This window comes from Neopelma chrysocephalum, unplaced genomic scaffold (genome assembly GCF_003984885.1).
Source record: "Neopelma chrysocephalum unplaced genomic scaffold, ASM398488v2 Primary Assembly neopelma1_96706, whole genome shotgun sequence".
Taxonomy (NCBI): Eukaryota; Metazoa; Chordata; class Aves; order Passeriformes; family Pipridae; genus Neopelma; species Neopelma chrysocephalum.
In genome coordinates this window covers 407,705-426,838 of record NW_020925350.1, presented here as the reverse complement: position 1 = coordinate 426,838, position 19,134 = coordinate 407,705, and the positions used below count along the sequence as shown (strand labels likewise).

At 46.7% G+C, this 19,134-nt stretch overlaps 1 protein-coding gene across 1 annotated transcript in view; it reads left to right on the top strand.

The window, feature by feature from the left end:
- The window catches only part of LOC113981671 (E3 ubiquitin-protein ligase RNF38-like), a 253,030-nt gene that overhangs the window by 152,526 nt on the left and 81,370 nt on the right, over positions 1-19,134 (top strand). Inside the window, exon 3 of the mRNA XM_027709192.1 lies at positions 13,892-14,105. Coding sequence (XP_027564993.1) covers positions 13,892-14,105 — 214 coding nt within the window. The remainder of the gene's footprint in view (positions 1-13,891; positions 14,106-19,134) is intronic.

The window sequence follows — 19,134 nt, the reverse complement described above, 5'->3', positions numbered from 1 at the left end:
CTTCCTCTGCTGTGTCCCCCCATACAATATTGTCATCAATGTATCATATGTGTTCTGGAGCCTTACCCTTCTGTAGTGTAGCCTGAATCAGTCCATGGCAGATGGTGGGACTGTGTTTCCACCCCTGGGGCAGTCAGTTCCAGGTGTACTGCACGCCCCTCCAGGTGAAAGCGAACTGCGACCTGCACTCTGCTGCTAAGGGGATGGAGAAGAACGCATTTGCAATATCAGTGGTGGCGTACCACTTCGCTGCCTTGGACTCCAGTTCATACTGGAGCTCCAATATGTCTGGCACAGCAGCACTCAATGGCAGGGTAACTTCATTCAAGCCACGATAGTCCACAGTTAGTCTCCATCCTCCATCAGATTTACGTACCGACCAAATGGGGCTGTTGAAGGGTGAGTGGGTCTTGCTGACCACCCCTTGGCTCTCCAGCTCTCGGATCATCTTATGGATAGGAATCACAGAGTCTTGGTTCATTCGGTATTGTTGTCTATGTACTGTTGTAGTGGCCATGGGCACTTGTTGATCCTTGACTTGCAACAATCCCACAATAGAAGGATCTTCTGAGAGGCCAGGCAGGGTAGATAATTGTTTAAATTTCTCTGTAGCCACTGTGGCTACACCAAAAGCCCATCGATACCCCTTTGGATCTTTGAAGTATCCTCTCCTGAAGTAATCAATGCCAAGGATGCAAGGGGCCTCTGGACCAGTCACAATGGGGTGCTTTTCCCATTTGTCCCCTGTTAAACTCACTTCAACCTCTAGCACTGATAATTCTTGACATCCTCCTGTTACTCCAGAAATCCAGATGGTCTCTGTGCTTTTATGCCTCGATGGCATCAAGGTGCACTGTGCACCGGTGTCTACTAGAGCTCAATATCTCTGCGGATCCGATGTGCCAGGCCATCGAATCCACACAGTCCAGTAAACCCTATCATCCCTTTCCTTCTCCTGGCTGAAGGCAGGGCCCCTCTATTGTTCCTGGTGAGAGTATTCACCGTCTGAACTTTGCATTGCCCAGTCAGAGGTCCCTTCATCAGGGTCTCAGGAATTGATCTCAGTCTTTCTGCATCTCAAAGGTCGTTGATCTCTTTCTGGGGCCTCTGCATCAACTACGTGGATGGCCTTCTTACTATCTTTCTTCCCTCTTAATTCTTGTACCTGGGCTTCAAGTTTATAGGTAGGTTCACCATCCCACTTCTTCATGTCTTCCCTTTGGTCATGCAGAAAGAACCATAGTTCACCATGTCGCCTGCTCTTGGGGTTTCCTTTCCTTCTGAGTGGGACAGAAGGAGACCGAGACCAATCTCTTGGGCTCTCTCTGCGGTGGTTCTCACATTCGGGGCACTTGTAAGGCCTCTCCCTAGTGTAGGTGCACCAGTGGCGGAGATCAGAGCTGTCTCTGAAATCTAATTTCCTGGCCCATGGGAGTGAGGAGGCTTCCATACCTTCTTCTATACTCTGTATCCAGGCAGACACCATGTCCACAGATGGTTCATCCATCCTCGGATGGTATATTGTCACCAGGCAGTTAACCTATGATGTGGGGGCACCTTGAATTACCTTTCGCCACATGGGCAGCATGCAAGGGACATCCTCTGGATTGCTGAAGAGGGGATCGTATGTGCCATTGTAAAGGATTTCCAGCATTGCCAATTCCCGCAGGTACTGGATGCCTCCATCTGCAGTAGTCCACTTTCTTGGGGAGCTCATTAGATCTTCCTTGAACGGGTACCTTTCTCTCACACTTGAGAGGAGCCGAACCCAAAGACTGCAAATGCCTCTCTCCTTTCCAATTTTTTTTTCGATTTCACAATCTCTGGCAATAGATCCTAGTTGTTGTGCTTCATGACCTTCTAACAGGTGACTACTAGCCCCGTTATCCCAGCATCGGAGCAACCAGGTAAGAATTCATTCACCAGGTTGACAACTGTAATCTCTCCACAAGTCCCGAAGTTCTGATGGGCTCAGGGACTGGGTAACTTTGCTTTCCTGTCTGATTTCCTCTCTGCTTCTCTCACGTGGAACCGCTTCTACTTCCTCTAGTGAATCACTGGCTATTTGTCCTGCCTCCCTGTCTTAGTTTCAGTCTAGGCCTTCCTGGAGACCAGCTTGTAACCAGGAAGGAACTAGGGAAGTGACCAAGGAAGTATTCTATGCTCTTGCTTTACGTAACATGAAGTATAAATAAGCCGGTCAGAGAGACCTTGTTCTCTCTTCTTCTGGTGAGGTTTGGGAACGGTAGGTCCCTGTCTCAGCCTTGCTTATCTGGAGTTGAGGCCTGCAGTGACTGCTGTTGTCTACCACACGTGAGGGGAGAGTGCTGGGCTGCGTCTGGCTGTCCTGCTTTTCTCAAGGGAAGTGGTGAGATTTTGCTAGTTCTTTATTTTGTTAGTTACCAGGTTTTTCGATTGTGCATACCTGTTTTGGTTTTGTCCATTTTTGTCCCTTTTTGTCCTTTTTCCCCTTTTCCCTTCCCCTCTTTCCCTTTTGGGAGCAATTTGGGGTTCCTGTGTTCATATGTACATAGCACCTTAATTGTATATCTGTAATATATGTAAAATATATATATATCTTATATAGCTTTTGCTATTCCGTTTTTTTTCTTCTCTCTCTTCTGGGAGCTTTTCTTCTGTAGTCTGTGGGGTTTGGCGGGAAGCCAACTACAACCGGCTACACTCCCCTTCTTCTCTTGGAGGTGCGGGTGGAGTAGATCCTTCTCCTTCTTCCTCCCTTACTAATCTCCAAGGTAGCCCTGTAGGTCCTTTAGATCTCCTTATCCATGTCTTCCTTTTCACTACAGGGGCAATAATGACTTCAGATGTTGTAGTTTGTGTCCCTGTCTCAGTCATAGTCTTTTTAGAGTATTGAACTGCAGCTTGATGGGCACGGGCCAGGCCCCAGTACAGGGCAAAAAGTTGCTGGTTTTGATCAGGGTATGCAAGGCATCCTTCCATTAAATGCCATGTCAGTTTGTTGGGTTTGAATACTTGTTCTGATGCGAAGTCCCAGGCAATGGGTGGTGTTAAATGCCCTAAGAACCTGTCTAAATTCATCCACATTCCCTGGCACCCAGGAACTGGGCCCTTTAAGGCACATCCCAGTAAGTTCTCTCTCGAAGTTTGTTTTGTCCTGCAACAAGGCAACAAAGACAATACTACATTCCCCAATCCCCATAACGTTCTCATAGTGTTGGTTATAAGCAGTCCCATGACCAGACAGCTCAAGTAAGGGTTAGTAAAGATCATTGGTACTTTCATTGCAAAGCCATCTATGTCAAAATTAAGAAGGGAAAGAAAGTTGTATCCATCCCCCTGGAGGTCTTTCAAAGGGTAAGTCCCACATCCCAGAAAGACTTAGTAAAAGTACGGGTATAAATACTAAAGCTGGGCGTAAGGCCATGTTTTATATTAGTATGTTCCCAAGTTAGCAAAACCAGAAAGATAAGCGAGGCAGTGTTTATATAAACAACCTTTCTTGGCAGTGTTCCCGGCTTTTGGCACCAATTTTGTTATTGGTACTTTGGCTGAACGCCTGGTGTCCACTGAGACTCCGCCCAAACCCCTCCCCCAGAGGGAGAAGGAGGAGGGAAGGGGGGGAGAAGAAAAAGCTTGCAAAACCGAGGCTGCTAAGAAAGGCGGTTTTATATTTACATAGAGAAGAAATAAAACTATAAGCACTATACACACAGGGAAAACTAACAATAAAGACTACTTCCCCATGAAAGGTGTTTTCCTCCTCCGAAAACAGATGTCTATCCCGCACAACCATCCTGTAAGAGAAGAGAGGGAGTTGTTTCCTTCTTGTTTCTTTATATCTGAGTTGACTTAACATGGTGTCGTGGTTTGAGACCCCCAAAAATACAATTTCCAATTTCCAAGCCCCCCCCCAATTTGCCTCAACACGGAAGAGAAGTTTTCAGACAGGCACACCTCAGCATGGGGGAAGGGAATTATATTGCAATTTATTACTTACACAATAAATACTATAGAAACTAAAAAGCAAATAAATACACAGTATTAATATAATCTCTACCACCCCTGGACCCTCCCACATCAATTCAGGAGAAGTTTTCAGGGCAATAGTTAAAAGTATCTCTCTCATTGGGGTATCAGGGAAGGGGTCTTCTTGCACCCCCACCAACCCTCAACTTCTGCTGAGGTCTCCTCCTGGGCTACAAGGGAACACTTGCTTTACCAGGTCTTCATCACGAACGTCCAGGGAGTCAGCTTGTGAGTTCTTTCCCCCTGGTTCGTGACGGTTCCTCCCAGCGAGTAAGATGTTCGCTCTTCCTTTCCAGGTTGCAGAGTTTCTGGGTCTTGCTCAGTCTTTTTACCCCAAATAGTTTTCACCAAAAGTCTTTACCCAGAAAAGACCTGCTGTTTTGGCTTCTCTCTGTTTCAGCTGCAGCATCAGCTCAACTTGCCACGTGGCAAGGGGGGCCATCCCCCTCATTCCTCATCTTTCGGTTTTTGGCTGCCCTCGTCCAAACCTCAAGTAGAGCACCTCCGAGCCTCTTGGCCCGTCTCCCATTTCTTCAGCCTCAGCTCAAGGTCGCACCCTCTCCCCTGCCATTATGGGGGGGAAAGAGGGTAGCAGCAAGGCTGCTTCGGTCTCTCTCCTCTGCCTGGAGTTCTTCCAGCTCTGCATAATCGCAGCTGCTTCTCCGGGCTCCAGACCATCCCTCGGTCCATCTGTGGCTCGGCTCCAATACCGAGTCTGCCTGCCGGGAGACTAGCTAGCTTTCAACCCCCCTGGCTGGCCTCCAAGTCCACGTCACCGCCTCTCCTGGGCAGTGGGGGGGAAAAAAGCCCCCTAGCCTTTTGGTCACGGGCACCCGGTCCAGTTATGATACTGTCCTGGGGCTCCCCACAGCCTGGCCAGGGGGGAAAGAGGGCCCAGCCCCCTGCAAGGGGCCGGCAGGCCTCCCTTCTCTCACCTCATGGCTCCGAATCTCTCTCTCACACTCTGCCAACAACTTCCAGCTGTTCTAATATCTAATTTCACAGGGGCGAAAAAACAGCTCCGATTGGCCCCTCACCAGAAACTCAGTTAGGACCAACCACTTCCAGCCCCCTGGGGGGGAGGGGGCGGCTTAACCCATGACACATGGTATGGAATACCTTATTGGTAAAATATACATCAGGTGACCTATCCTAGTTCCGTTTCCCTCCCAGGGAGGGTTACAAACCCACTACAACAAGGTGGTAAAAGGATTTTTGTGGAGACAGCAAGTCTAGTTAATTAAAAGATAGTATAAGAATATCAGGTGGTATATGTAAACAAGCTTTCCTTGTCTGTGTTTAAATTCCATGGTTTCTGGCTAAGATAATTTCTTATCTCTGCAGTGTCATCTTCCCCAACAGGAAATGGGACCTTAGATGGAATAGAGAGCCCTCTTTTTCCACACTTATTGCAAATTTAAAAATAAATTGAGACTCATGAGGAATGAAGTCAAAACAAAGTAACAATGTTTACTAAAACCAAAAGGCAAAACCCAAAAATAAACTACAAACACACAATACAGAGAGAGAATATCACCCAGAAAAGTCTCTTTGTCCACTGCTGTGTTGCTGAACCAGTTATTGCGGTTTCCTTTCATGCAATTACAGCTGCAGCCAGAAGGTGGAGCTGGCAGGCTTTCTTGGCAGCGGACTCCCAGCGGCAGCGGTGGTAATGGCGGCCACCACTCGATAGTGGTGGGCATAGGCAGGAGGCTCCCCTGCAGGCACAGGCAATCAGTGGAGCAGGGCTGCAATGGGACAAACTCTCGACCCGGTCCAGCTGCCGCAGCGATTGACCCCACCTCTCGGCTGCTGGAACCGGCTCCAGCGGCGCAGCAGGGGGTGGCTGCAAGGGACAGGGACATCTCCCCTGGCCCCCGATCTCACGGTGGCAAACACCTTAAAGTGTGGCCCCCTGGCCCTCTCCAGCCGGTCCCGATGCTGGCCATGTGGCAGGTCATTGTGCCGTTTTCAGTGCTCGCCCCCTTACGGTGGTATGGAAAAATTACAAGGGACGACTTTAAACCTATAACAATAATACCGCTTATAAATGAGGTCAAGTTGCCTTTCTTCTTGATAATGTACATTTCAAGTCAGTTGAGCGTCCAAGATGGTTCTCCATTACCACATCCATTCCTTGCCATAGGACAAAGTCTTTGTTTGCTCTGACTGGAAACTGTGCCGAAGCTCTTTTGCTTTGGACTGCTGGCAAGTAAGTCTTATACTCAAAACTAAAAAGAAAATTTGAATACGTTCTCTTTTGTTTTGCTTTTTAATTTGAATTTGAAGAAGATGCTGTCCCAATTTCATTCCTTTTTGATTCAGAAGTTTTATGTATTGTAAGCACAACAGGTGCATGTGTGGAACCAACAAGTACAACTCCTTTTTCTTCCTATTAATCAATGGAAAGTGGGAACTTCTGTCCCTTTGCTATGCTATGCTGCATTTCCCACTTTTTCTTCCTTTCTTCTTTGCCATAATAGTAATTTCAGTTCAAAAGAGTAAGGGCATTCAAAAAGTTGTTGCTTCAAAGAAATTACCTTAGAGAACACTGACATCAGGGGTCTTCAGTTATAGACAGCCTGTGATGGCTGTTCCTGCCTGAAGATCATACTCACTATGTGTTCTTCTGTCTGGTTCCATCTGACCCACTTTAATTCAGTTGGACATGTCACGTCTTTTAGACTGTAAATTATTTTGAATGCCGATGACTGTGGCTTACTGATTTTTTTACAACATCTATCACAGTGTTTGAAAGAAAAAAATCATAGAATACCAGGTTGGAAGGGACATCAAGGATCATCTGGTCCAACCTTTCTTCGCAAAAGCACAGTCTAGACAAGATGGCCCAGCATCCTGCCCAGTTGAATCTTAAAAGTGTTCAGTATTGGGGAATCCACCACTTCCCTGGGGAGATTATTCCAATCGCTGATTTTTCTCATTGTGAATAATTTTCCTTTTGTGTTCAGTCGGAATCTCCTCAGGAGTAACTTGTACCCATCACCTTCTTCTTTTCCATGTGACTCCTTGTAAAAGGAAGTCTCCATCTTCTTTGAAACCACCCATTAAATACTGGAACACAGTGATAAGGTCTCCCCTAAGCCTTCTTTTCTCAAGGCTGAACAAACCCAGTTCTCTCAGCCTTTCAGCCTTTCATGGCAGTCTTCCCAGTCCTTGGATCATCTTTGTGGCCCTTCTCTGTACCCTCTTCAGCCTGTCTACATTCTACTTGCATAGCAGGGACCAAAACTGAACACAGTATTCCAGGTGAGGCCTAACAAGCACTGAGTAGAGTGGGAGAGTGACTTCACCTCTTCTGGTGATGCCCTTGTTGATGCAACCCAGCATTTTGTTGGCTTTCTTTGCTGCTGCAGCAGCATACTGTTAACTCATATTGAGCTTGTTGTCCACCTGGACCTCCAGGTCCCTTTCCACTATGAGTAATCTAAGACAAACTATGATACAATCTCAATAGCATCTGAACAGCTGTGGTGGTATCATTCTCCTTCTCTACCCCTCCGCCTTCAGTAGTGAAACTGGGTGAAGCTTGAGAAATGTCAGGGTTATGTAGTGAGTTGCCAAAAGGTTTCAGGGTTGTTTGATGATAGCAAAAGGAACAATGAAAGCTGAGAATCTTGCATTCTGTTCCAGGCTGTGTTTGAAAGGGTCTGCTCTAGCATTTGCAAACCCTTTCTGTTTATTTCCTGCAGTATGGTTGTGCTGGTTTAAAGGTAAACTGGCAGGGGAAATGAACCCAACTCAAAAGAGAGATTATAAGTCAGAATAACAATTTAATAAAATAATACAATAAATACAATTATACAGACAAACAGTTGGTTTTAACCCACAAAACCCAAATGTATAACCCAGCACCCTGGGGCATGAACAGAGTGGTGTTCATTGGGCCCCCTGAGTCCAAAGTAAAAGGAGAGGGAAAACCTGTTGGTGAGAGTGCTGTTGCAGTCGGGGCGAGAGTCGTGATTGCAGTCCGGTTGAAAAGTGGTGGTTGCAGTCTGGTTGAGAGTGGTGGTCACAGTCCTTCTCTGGATCCCACGAGTGGTTAAAAAAGTCCCAAGACTCCAAGATTACATATATCCTCAGGTTCAGGCAGGAATGTCCAGTACCTCCCTCAGGGCAGGGAGTTCCACAATGGGTATGAGGACAGGAGCATCTCCTATCTCGCAGGTCTCTTAACACCCAGCTTATAGCCTGAGGAGTCAAGCGTGCTCTGGGCAGATGGTGTAAATGGTCTTTTGATAACAGTTTCTGGGAAATGGCATGGAAGGCTATAGAATACACAGTTTTGGGTTACACCCACGCAGTGATGAACTGGTCCCAGCTGTTCTAACTAGGACAATGATTCATTGAGCCTGTACCCAGGGTAGCACTACATCCCATATAACTTGAGCGATTCTACATGCAATGGATAATTTATTTGTGGAGATTGGAAGGCATGTTGTGGAATCATGTGGGGAAATGTGGGATGGTTTCTACTTAGTTTGTTCTTGTATTGGGTTTACGTGGCCAGTTTTTTGTAGTGGGGGGGCTACCGGGGTGGCTTCTGTGAGAAGCTTCTAGAAACTTCCCCCATGTCCAACAGAGCCAATGCCAGCCGGCTCCAAGATGGACCCACCCCTGGCCAAGACTGAGCCAATCAGCAATGGTAGTAACACCTCTGTAATCACATATTTAAGAAGGAAAAAAGTTATTGTGCAGATGTAATTGTGCTCAGAGAAGAGAGGGGTGAGAATATGGGAGAGGGATAACTCTGCAGACACCGAGGTCAATGAAGAAGAAGGGGGAGGAGGTGCTCCATTCACCAGAGCTGAGGTTTCCCTGCAGCCTGTGGTGCAGACCGTGGTGAGGCAGCTGTGTCCCTGCAGCCCGTGGAGGTCCACAGGGGTGCAGAGATACACCTCCAGCCCGTGGAGAAGACCCACGACAAAGCAGGTAGATACCCGAAAGAAAGTTGTGACCCCATGGGAAGCCCATACTAGAGCAGGCTCCTGGCATGGACCTGAAGACCCATGGAGAGAGGACCCCACGCTGGAGCAGGTTTCCTAGTAGGACTTGTGGCCCTGTGGGGGACCCATGCTGGAGCAGGCTGTTCCTGAAGGACTGCACTCTGTGGAAACAGACCCACATTGGAGCAGTTCATGAAGAACTGTCTCCCATGGGATGGACCCCACGCTGGAGCAGGGGAAGGGCTCCTCTCCCTGAGCAGCTCAGAAACAGTGATGCACACCACAACCCCCATTTCCCCATTCCCCATCTCCCTGTGTCCCTGGGGGGGGGGGGAAGGAGGTAGAATCTGGGAAAGAGTGGGGAAAAGGTGTTTCTAGGATTTGTTTTACTTCTCATTATCCTGCTCTGATTTTGATTGGTAATAAATTCAATTAAAATCCCCAAGTTGAGTCTGTTTTGCCCGTGATGGTAATCGGTGAGTGATCTCTCCCCATCCTTATCTCAACTCATGAATCTTTCATTATATTTTCTTTCCTCTCTCCAGTTGTGGAGGGAAATGATAGAGTGGCTTTGGTGAACACCTCGCATCCAACCAGGGTCAATCCACCACAGTTCTACTGCAAAATTTATGAGAAATTCCATGGAAGTCACTTTATCTACATGTTTTTTATGAACAAGTTAAAAATTGTGTGCCTTATAAGTACATCGTCAAATCCCAAGTCTCTAAATTGTTTACTCAAAATAAGCAGATGCACTAGCTTCATCTGGTTTAAATGTCAGTTACCTATTGTAAGATACAAATATTACCACAGTTGCAACTCATTAGGAGCCTCTAAAGATAATATTTGTGAAACGCACAAGTAATGTAAATAAGTGAAATTCTACTGAAATGTGCATTCTTGTTTTTAGGGTTGCTAAAACAAGGGGATTTATGGTTACTGAACCTTTAGTTCAACAAGGGAAAGTGCAAAGTCCTACACCCGGGGATGAATAACCTCATGCACCTGTACCTGCTGGGAGCTGAATTGCTGGAAAGCAGTTAAGCAGAAAGCGGCAGAAAAGGTCCTGGAGGTCCTGGTGGACACCAAGTTGAACATGAGCCAGCAATGCACTCTTGTGGTAAAGAATCACAGAATCATTTATATTGGAAAAAACCTCTGGGATCATAGAGCCCAACCTTTGACTGATCAACACCTTGTCAACTAGACCATGGCACTAAATGTCACGTCCAGTCATTTCTTGAACACCTCCAGGAATGATGACTCCACCACCTCCCTGGACAGTCCATTCCAATGTTTAACAACCCCTTGCCACGAAGAAATTCCTCCTGATGTCCAATCTGAACCTTCCCTGGTACAGCTTGAGGGTATGTCCTCTTGTCCTGTCACTAGTAGCCTGGGAGAAGAGGCTGACCCTCACCTCACTACAACCTCCTTTCAGGTAGTTGTAGAGAGTGAGAAGGTCACCCCTGAGCCTCCTTTTCTCCAGGCTAAACAACCCCAGCTCCCTCAGCCGCTCCTACCAAAGAAGACCAATACTAACCTGGGCTGCATTAGGAGGAGTGTTACCAGCAGGTTGTGGTCTGAACAGTAATGAAGTCTGACAACACGTTATAAAACAAAGCTTTATTGAGACAGAAGAAAGATGAGCAATGAGTGTGGTGAGTTAACCTTGACTGGCCTTCAGGTGCCCACCAAGCTGCTCTATCACTCACCTCAGTGGGACAGGCAGAGCAGAAAATCAGAATAAAAACTCATGAGTCAAGATGGGGAAAGTTAACTCTATCTGAGACAGATCCAATACAGTGACACACCCATACGGTGACTTACCACATCACAGATAGTAATCACGTGATTGTAAGTGTTGCCATGGCTCTGGTGGACTGCTAGGAACATTTGATGTCCAAGTCACGCAGAAGCAACTGCCAGTTGTGTAAATGCCTTTCTAATAGGGGTGAGAGTCACACCACCCATTGGGTCTACCAATGATAGTGTGATTTGAGTGATTCAAACTTTACATGGAATGTGGGTGGGACCCTGCCTACACTTCCAAGGTCAAGGGGCAGGGTGTCAGGGGGCAGGATGCTGAAAGTCTGTCTAGGCCTGTGTCCAGGCCATGGTCAAGTGGCAGTCTGTCACAGGTTGACAGAGATATCCTTCCCCTCTACTAAGCACTGGTGAGGCCACATCTGGAGTCCTGTGTCCAGCTGAATGTTTATGGGCAAGAATCAGGGGAAGGCCAACAAGGCAGATATCCTGGTGGGAGATTGTTACAGACCATCCAACTAGGATGAAGAGGCAGACAAAATATTCTGTAAGCAGATGGGAGAAGTCTCGTGATTGCTGGCCCTTGTTCTCAGGGGAGACTTCAACTTACCAGATGTCTGCTAGAAATACAACACAGCAGAGAGAGAACAGTCTAGGAGGTTCCTGGAGTGTGTGGAAGATAATAACTTCCTGACACAGCTGGTAAGCAAGCCAACAAGGGGAGGTGCCCCACTGGACCTGTTGTTTGTGAACAGACAAGGACTGGTGGGTGATTTGATGGTCAGACGCCATCTTGGGCAAAGCAATCACAAAATTATGAGTTTTTAATTCTCAGAGAAGTAAGGAGAAGCATCAGCAGAACTGTCACAATGGACTTCTGAAGGGCACACTTTGGCCTGTTTAGAAGACTCCCTTGGGAGACAGTCCTGAAGGGCAAAAGAGTCCAGGAAGGCTGGACATGCTTTAAGAAGGAAATCTTAAAGTTATAGGAGCAGGGTGTCCCCATGTGCCGAAAGATGAGCTGGTAGGGAAGAAGACCGATCTGGAAGAACAGAGAAATTTGGCTGGAACTCAGGGAGAAAAGGAGAGTTTATCACTTCTGGAAAAAGGGGCAGGCAACTCGGGAGGACTACAAAGATGTTGTGAGGTTATGCAGGAAGAAAATAAGAAGGACCAAAGCCCAACTAGAACTTAATCTGACCACTGCTGTAAAAGACAACAAAAAGTGTTTCTACAAATACATCAACAACAAAAGCAGGGACAAGGACAATCTCCATCCTTTATTGGATGTGAGGGGAAACATAGTGACAAAGGATGAGGAAAAGGCTGAGGTACTTAATGCCTTCTTTGCCCACCTCCAGGTTGTAAGAAAGAGATGGGGAGCAGAATGAAGTCCCCATAATCCAGGAGGGAATGATCAGCAACCTGCTATAGGATCCACCCAGGAGTACTGAGGGAGCTGAAGGGGGAGCTCACCAAGTCACCTTCAATCATTTACCAGCAGTCCTGGTCAACCGGGGAGGTCCCAGGTGGCTGGAATTTAGCAAATGTGGTGCCCATCTACAAGAAGAGTTGGAAGTAGAATCTGGGGAATAACAGGCCTGTCAGCCTGACCTCAGTGCTGGGGAAGGTCATGGAGCACATCATCTTGAATGCCATCATGTGACAGATGCAGGAGAACCAGGGGATCGGGTCCAGACAGCATGAGTTTAGGAAAGGCAGGTCCTGCTTGACTAACCTCATCTTCTATGACAAGGTGACCTGCTTAGTGCAAGAAGGAAAGGCTGTGGGTGTTATCTACCTAGACTTTAGTAAAGCCTTTGACACCCTTGCCCACAGGATTCTTCTGGAGAAACTGGCTTCCTATAGTGTGGATGAGCGTACTCTTTGCTGGGTAAAAAACTGCCCGGATGGCTGGGCCCAGAGAGTGGTGGTGAATTGAGTTACATCCAGTTGAAAGATGTTTACAAATGGTGTTCTCCAGGGCTCAGTACTGGGGCCAGTTCTGTTTAGTATCTTCATCAATGACCTGGACAAAGGGATCAATGCACCCTTAGCAGGTTTGCAGACAACACCAAGTTGGGTGGGAGTGTTGATCTGATTGAGGGCAGAAAGGCTCTGCAGAGGGATCTGGACAGGTTGGATTGATGGTCCAAGGCCAATTGTATGAGGTTCAACAAGGCCAAGTGCCTCGTCCTGCACTTGGGTCACAACAACCTCCTGCAGCGCTAGTCTTGGGGGAGATAGGCTGAAAAACTGACTGGTGGAAAAGGACCTGGGGGTGCTGGTTGACAGCAGCTGAACAGCAGTGTGCCCAGGTGGCCAAGAAGGCCGATGGCATCCTGGCCTGTATCAAAAATAGTGTGGCCAGCAAGGACTAGGAAAGTGATTGTCCCCCTGTACTCAGCACTGATGAGGCTGCACTTTGAGTACTGGGTTCAGTTTTGGGCCCCTCACTACAAGAAAGACATTGAGGTGCTGGAGCATGTCCAGAGAAGGGCAAGGAAGCTGGTGAAGGGTCTGGAGCACAAGTGTTAGGGGGAGTGGCTGAGGGAACTGGGGTTGTTTAGCCTGGATAAAAGGAGACTGAGGGGAGACCTTATTGCTCTTCACAACTACCTGAAAGGAGGTTACAGTAAAGTGGGCATCAGTCTCTTTTTCCAGGTAACAATTAACAGGATGATAGGAAATGGCTCCAAGTTGCGCTAGGGAAGGTTTAGATTAGATATTAGGAAAAATTCCTTCACAGAAAGGGTTGTCAAGCATTGGAACAGGTTGCCCAGGGAAGTGGTGGAGTCACCATCCCTGGAAATGTTCAGAAAATGTGTGGATATGGCACTTGAGGGCATGGTTTAGTGTTGAACATGGTGGTGGCACTAGTTTGATGTTTGGACTTGATGATCTTAGAGGTCTTTTCCAACCTTAAAGATTCTCTGGTTCTGTAATTCTATGATATCCTGAACAGAGTTCAAAGAAGGGCCACAAGGATGTTTTTAAGGGAGTGGAGCATCTCTCCTATGAGGAAAGCCTGAGACACCTGGAACTGTTTAGCCCAGAGAAGAGAAGGCTCAGGGGTTCTTTGTGCTTTTAGTTATACGTGCCACAAACCCTTCTTAATATGATCTTCCAACTTTTTCTTTCTGTGTTTTTAGTCCTCCTGTTCGCCATCAGAGAGCAAGAAGAGATCGTCTGTCTCGACACAATTCTGTTAGCCAAGATGAAAATTATCACCATCTCTCCTATGAACAGCAGCAAGCAATAGAAGAGCCCCAAGCCTTTAACCCTCCAAATATATCCCATCATATTTTTCACCCAGCTGGTCACTCGCCACAGCAGAACACAGTGATGGTTGACATTCATGATCAGGTAAGAGTGTGTTGAGAACATGTATGTGAATATCTTAAATTCTGTGTATTCTTCTCCAAATAGAGCAAATGTGTGAATTCTCCTTGACAAATTAGTTGGCAATGGAGGTCACATAACACTAACTCCTATAAGCCCTCTTGTATAGAGTATTATTTCTTTTTTTCTTTTGAGTAGTATCAGTGTATGGAGAGCTGCAGCATTTCGTGAAAACATTGATACATTTTTTATTTAAGAAAAAAAATAAAAAACTAGACTCTCATGGAGAATAGTGAAAGCCAACAGTCTCAGTGTGTGTTGGCATAGTTGTGAAGATCTCTGCATCCCACCTTTGAAATGTGACTCTTCTGCTTCTGAAGTTAATTTAGTTTAAGATATAAAATGGTAATAATATCTTTAGAATCATAGAATATCCTGAGGTGGAAGGGACCCACGAGGTTCATTGAGGTCCAATTCATGGACCCGCACAGGACAACCCCAAGAATCACACCATGTGCCTGAGAGTATCATCCAAATGCTTCTTGAACTCTGTCAGGCTTGGAGCGGTGACCACTTCCCTGGGGAGCCTGTTCCAGTGCCCAAGCACTCTCTGGGTGAAGAACATTTTCCAAATATCCAACCTAAACGAAACCTCCCCTGACACAGCTTCATGCCGTTCCCTTGGGTCCTATCACTGGTCACCAGAGAGAAGAGATCAGTGCCTGACCATCCGCTTCCTCTCGTGAGGAAGCTGTAGACTACAGTGAGATCTCCCCTCAGTCTCCTCTTCTCCAGGCTGAACAGACCAAGTGACCTCAGCCACTCCTCATACGGCTTCCCCTCTAGACCCTTCACCATCTTCGCTGCCCACCTTTGGATGCTCTCTAATAGCTTTATATCTTTCTTATATTGTGGTGCCCAAAACTGCATACAGTACTTGAGGTGAAGCCGCAGCAGCACAGAGTAGCATGGTACAATCCCCTCCCTTGACTGGCTGGCGATGCTGTGCCTGATGCCCCCCAGGACACAGTTGGCCCTCCTGGCTGCCAGGGCACACTGCTGACACATTCAACTTGCCATCGACCAGGACCCTCAGGTCCCTTTCCACGGCACTGCTCTCCAACCTCTCGTTCCCCAGTCTGTCCATACATCCAGGGTTGCCCCATCCCAGGCGCAGAATCTGGCACTTGTCTTTGTTAAACTCCATATGGTTGGTGATTGTCCAGCCCTCTAATTTATCGAGGTCTCTCTGCAGGGCCTCTGCCTTTGAGGGAGTCAACAGCTCCTCCCAGTTTAGTGTCACCAGCAAACTTATTTAGTATACCTTTGAGTCCTGCATCCAAGTCGTTTATGAAGATGTTAAAGAGCACTGTCCCTAAAATGGAGCCCTGTGGAACCCCACTAGTGACTGGTTGCCAGCCTGATGTAACCTCATTTACTATAATCCTTTGTGCCTGTTGCACTCCGGATTTTAAGCTATAAGCTGCCTAGAGCAGTTACATTTCATTTAAGACTTTTTAAAAGCCTTTTGGTTCGTTATAACCTTGAATTCATATCCAGAGAAAGAGTCACACACTCTTCTCTAAAAGAAATTCTTTGAATTTAGTGAGAAAAATAAGATATTTTGGCAAAAGGTTTTACAGGAGTAAAATCCAACCAAGAAAAAATATTTCACTAAAACACCCAGCACAAAGACTCAGTTCACAGAAAACAGCTATTGCAAACAATCAATACACCAGCTTTAGTAAAACACAATTAATTGGTTTTAAGTTACCCACAAGAGAAGGAAAAGAGTAAAAGAAGAAAACAGATTAAAAGGGTAAAGAAAGAGAGAAGAAGAGAGAGGAAAGGAAAAATGGTTACTGACAAGATCTGCTGGTTCACATGGTTCAGGTTGCAGGAGAGAAGAGAGAGAGAGCACTCACATGGAGTCTCGTCTATTTATACAGTTCAGTTTTCCCTCCCAGGCAGGATATCTGGTTAGTGCCTTCCAGGCCAGAGTGAGGTGTGCTGTAGCCAGTCACAGGCTCCAGGGGCGTGGTGTGGACGGGCTACCAGGCAGGTCTGCCTTGACTGACAGCCAGGCTACATGGCCTTCAACTTTGCCATGTGCTTTGCATGGGTTCAGCCATGTTGGCTGCAGGCCTTCCGGCTCTGCCATGTGCTCTCAGCAGGCCTTATGTGATAAGGCAGGCCTTACCATGTACCTGCAGGTCTAGGCCCAGTCGTTCCCCACTCACACACACACACACACAGACACAGTGAGTTGGTTCCAACCCATATAAATAATTCAGTGAGATTCGGATCCAGTATCTCACAGTGCCCAACCTGTGAGCCAGTTGCTCACCCATCACATGACATGTTTATCCAGCTGTGTGATGGACATTTTGTCCAGAAGGATCCTGTGAGAGACAGTATCAAAAGCTTTACTGAAATCCAAAAAGATTACATCAACTGGTTTCCCTTGATCAACTAGGTGGGTTACCTTGTCGTAAAAGGAAATTAAGTTTGACAAGCAGGACTTCCCCTCATGAAAGCCCCATGTTGGCTGTGACTGATGACTGCCTTGTCCGTCAAGTGTTTTTCAATACTTCCCACAATAAGCTTCTCCATAATTTTAGCAGGCACTGAATTGAGACTGACAGGCAGGTAGTTCCAAGATCATCTTCCTTGCCCTTCTTGAAAATTGGGACAACATTTGCCAGATTCCAATCAACTGGGACCTCTCTGGATTCCCAACACTGTTCAAAAATCATTGAAAGAGGCCTTGGGATGACATCAGCTAGTTCTTTGAGTATTCTCACATGAATCCCATCAGGTCCCATAGACTTATAGGGATCCACCTGGAGCAGCAGATCTCCCATAAGTTCAGGGTTGACTGGAAGTTGATCATTCTCACAGTCATGGTCCTCCAGCTCAGATCACTGGGACCCCAAGAGCCCATCATCAGTGTTGAAGACCAAAGCAAAGAAAGCATTAAACATCTCTTCCTTGTCTATGTCCCAGGTTGTGAGGTGACTATCCTCAGCAATTAACAGGCCAGTGTTATTTCTGTACTGCCTTTTGCTATTACCATATTAAAAAAAAATATCCAGTACTTTAATTCATTGCATTTGAAGTACATCTCTTTAGCTTCAAGTGCTTTACATAGTTTAAATATATTCTTTAAAAATAGAATTCAGAATGCATGTAATTGCCTACATAATAGCAAAACTCATAATGGTTGGACTTAATGATCTTAAAGGTTTTTTCCAACCAAAAAAATTCTATGATTCTTTGAACTCACGATAATATAATCTCATCACTAAATTATTCATTCTAGCCTCAACCAACTCCTTAAATGGCACAAGAAAATTACATTTGCACTTAGTCCAGAAAAATAAGTTAGATCTTCTCTGAGACAGGAAGAGGAGTAGGATTCCATAATAGAGGCTCTTTAAAGGAAACTGTCCTCTTGATATAGCCTTTTCTTGTTCAAATCAGCAGACTGCAGCTCGTGTGTTTGTTGCTATGCAGTTACATTCATTAACTGGGGGACAGAGCTGGTCATTCTAATGTGGTGTACATGGAGGTTTCCTGAACTGGGGTAACCTCAGGGGGAGCCAAGACACCCACCAGGAGCCTGCAGCTCACATGACAGCAGCTGAGGAGACCTGGGCAGGGCCAGGAGCAACGGTGGGAGATTTAAACACGGTGTAAACTGAAACTAGCACTTGGTTGACAAGGCAAGCAGCTCTTGGTGCCACACCATCCACGGTGAAGCACTCTAGTGTGGTGTACGGGGGAGTTTCCTGAACCAAGGACACCTCAGGGAGAGCTGAGAGACCCAACAGGAGTCTGCAGCTCATGCAAATGCTGCTGACAAGATGTGTGTCAGGTCTTGCTGACAAGACACACCCTTCCCACCTATAAAAGAAGCTGCTAGGGACTGCTAGTGACCAGGGCGGGCAAAGAGGGAGTGATGTCTCAGCAAGGGCATGGCATGGCAGTTTGTGTTGCAGTGCACATGGAAGGGTGTGCAGGAAGGGCACTATAGCTCGGCCAGCTCGACCAGGGATAAGTGGTATCTACCCGCAGAAAGCCATGGCATCTCTAAACTCTGCATCCACCACAACTGATTCAGCTTCCTGGACAGAACTCTGATGGGAACATGCTGCTACTCAGGTGTCAGGCTGCAGGGTGTGTCCTACTCTTATACCACTACTGGACAGCAGTTGTGAGTACACCTGGGGTGCACCCAGGTAGAGGAACTCCTCTGCTTAGTGACAGGCCTCCATGAGGAGGTGAGTAGGTTGAGGAGTATCAAGGAGTCTGAGAGAGAGTTTACTGGAATTCCACCTCACCTTCCCTGAGACAAGCCTGTCAGGCAGACAGGGCGCGTGATACAGAGGATTCTCTATCTTCTCTCCACCTGGCTGAACACAGTCACTTAAGGGATAGGGGGCAATGGTGACAAGTTCCTGCACTGGCACAGCAGACATGTCTGTGACTACCCCACCTTCCCAGGCACTCTTGCATAATAGATATGAGGCTTTGCAAGTGGAACTGAACAATAACATGGGTGATGGTTCATTTAACTTGGAGGTGTTGCCAAGGTTCAGCTGGCCTATGCCCTATGTCAAAACTGCTTCCATAAAGAAAAAAATCAGGTCATTGTCATAGGAGACTCTCTCCTGAGGGGAACAGAAGGCCCAATATGCAGAGTGAACCCATTTCTTAGGGAAGTCTGCTGCCTCCCTGGGGCCTGGGTTAAAGATGTGAAGAGAAAGCTTCCTCTACCCTGGTATGACCCTCAGATTTATTATTCATTACTGATTTTTCAAGTAGGCAGCAATGAAGTTGCAATAAGAAGTCCAAGGGCAATCAAGAGAGACTTTGGGGGCTTAGGAAGACTGGTTAAGGGATCAGGAACACAAGTAATGTTCTCTATCCTTTCAGTTGCAGAGAATGATGAGGGAAACCCTGTTTATTTGTGCTTTGTGAGTCCATGAAGTGTGACTCTGTCTTGTCGCGGTAGGAACGGCCGTGCGACATAAAAAAGGTTCCAACAAAG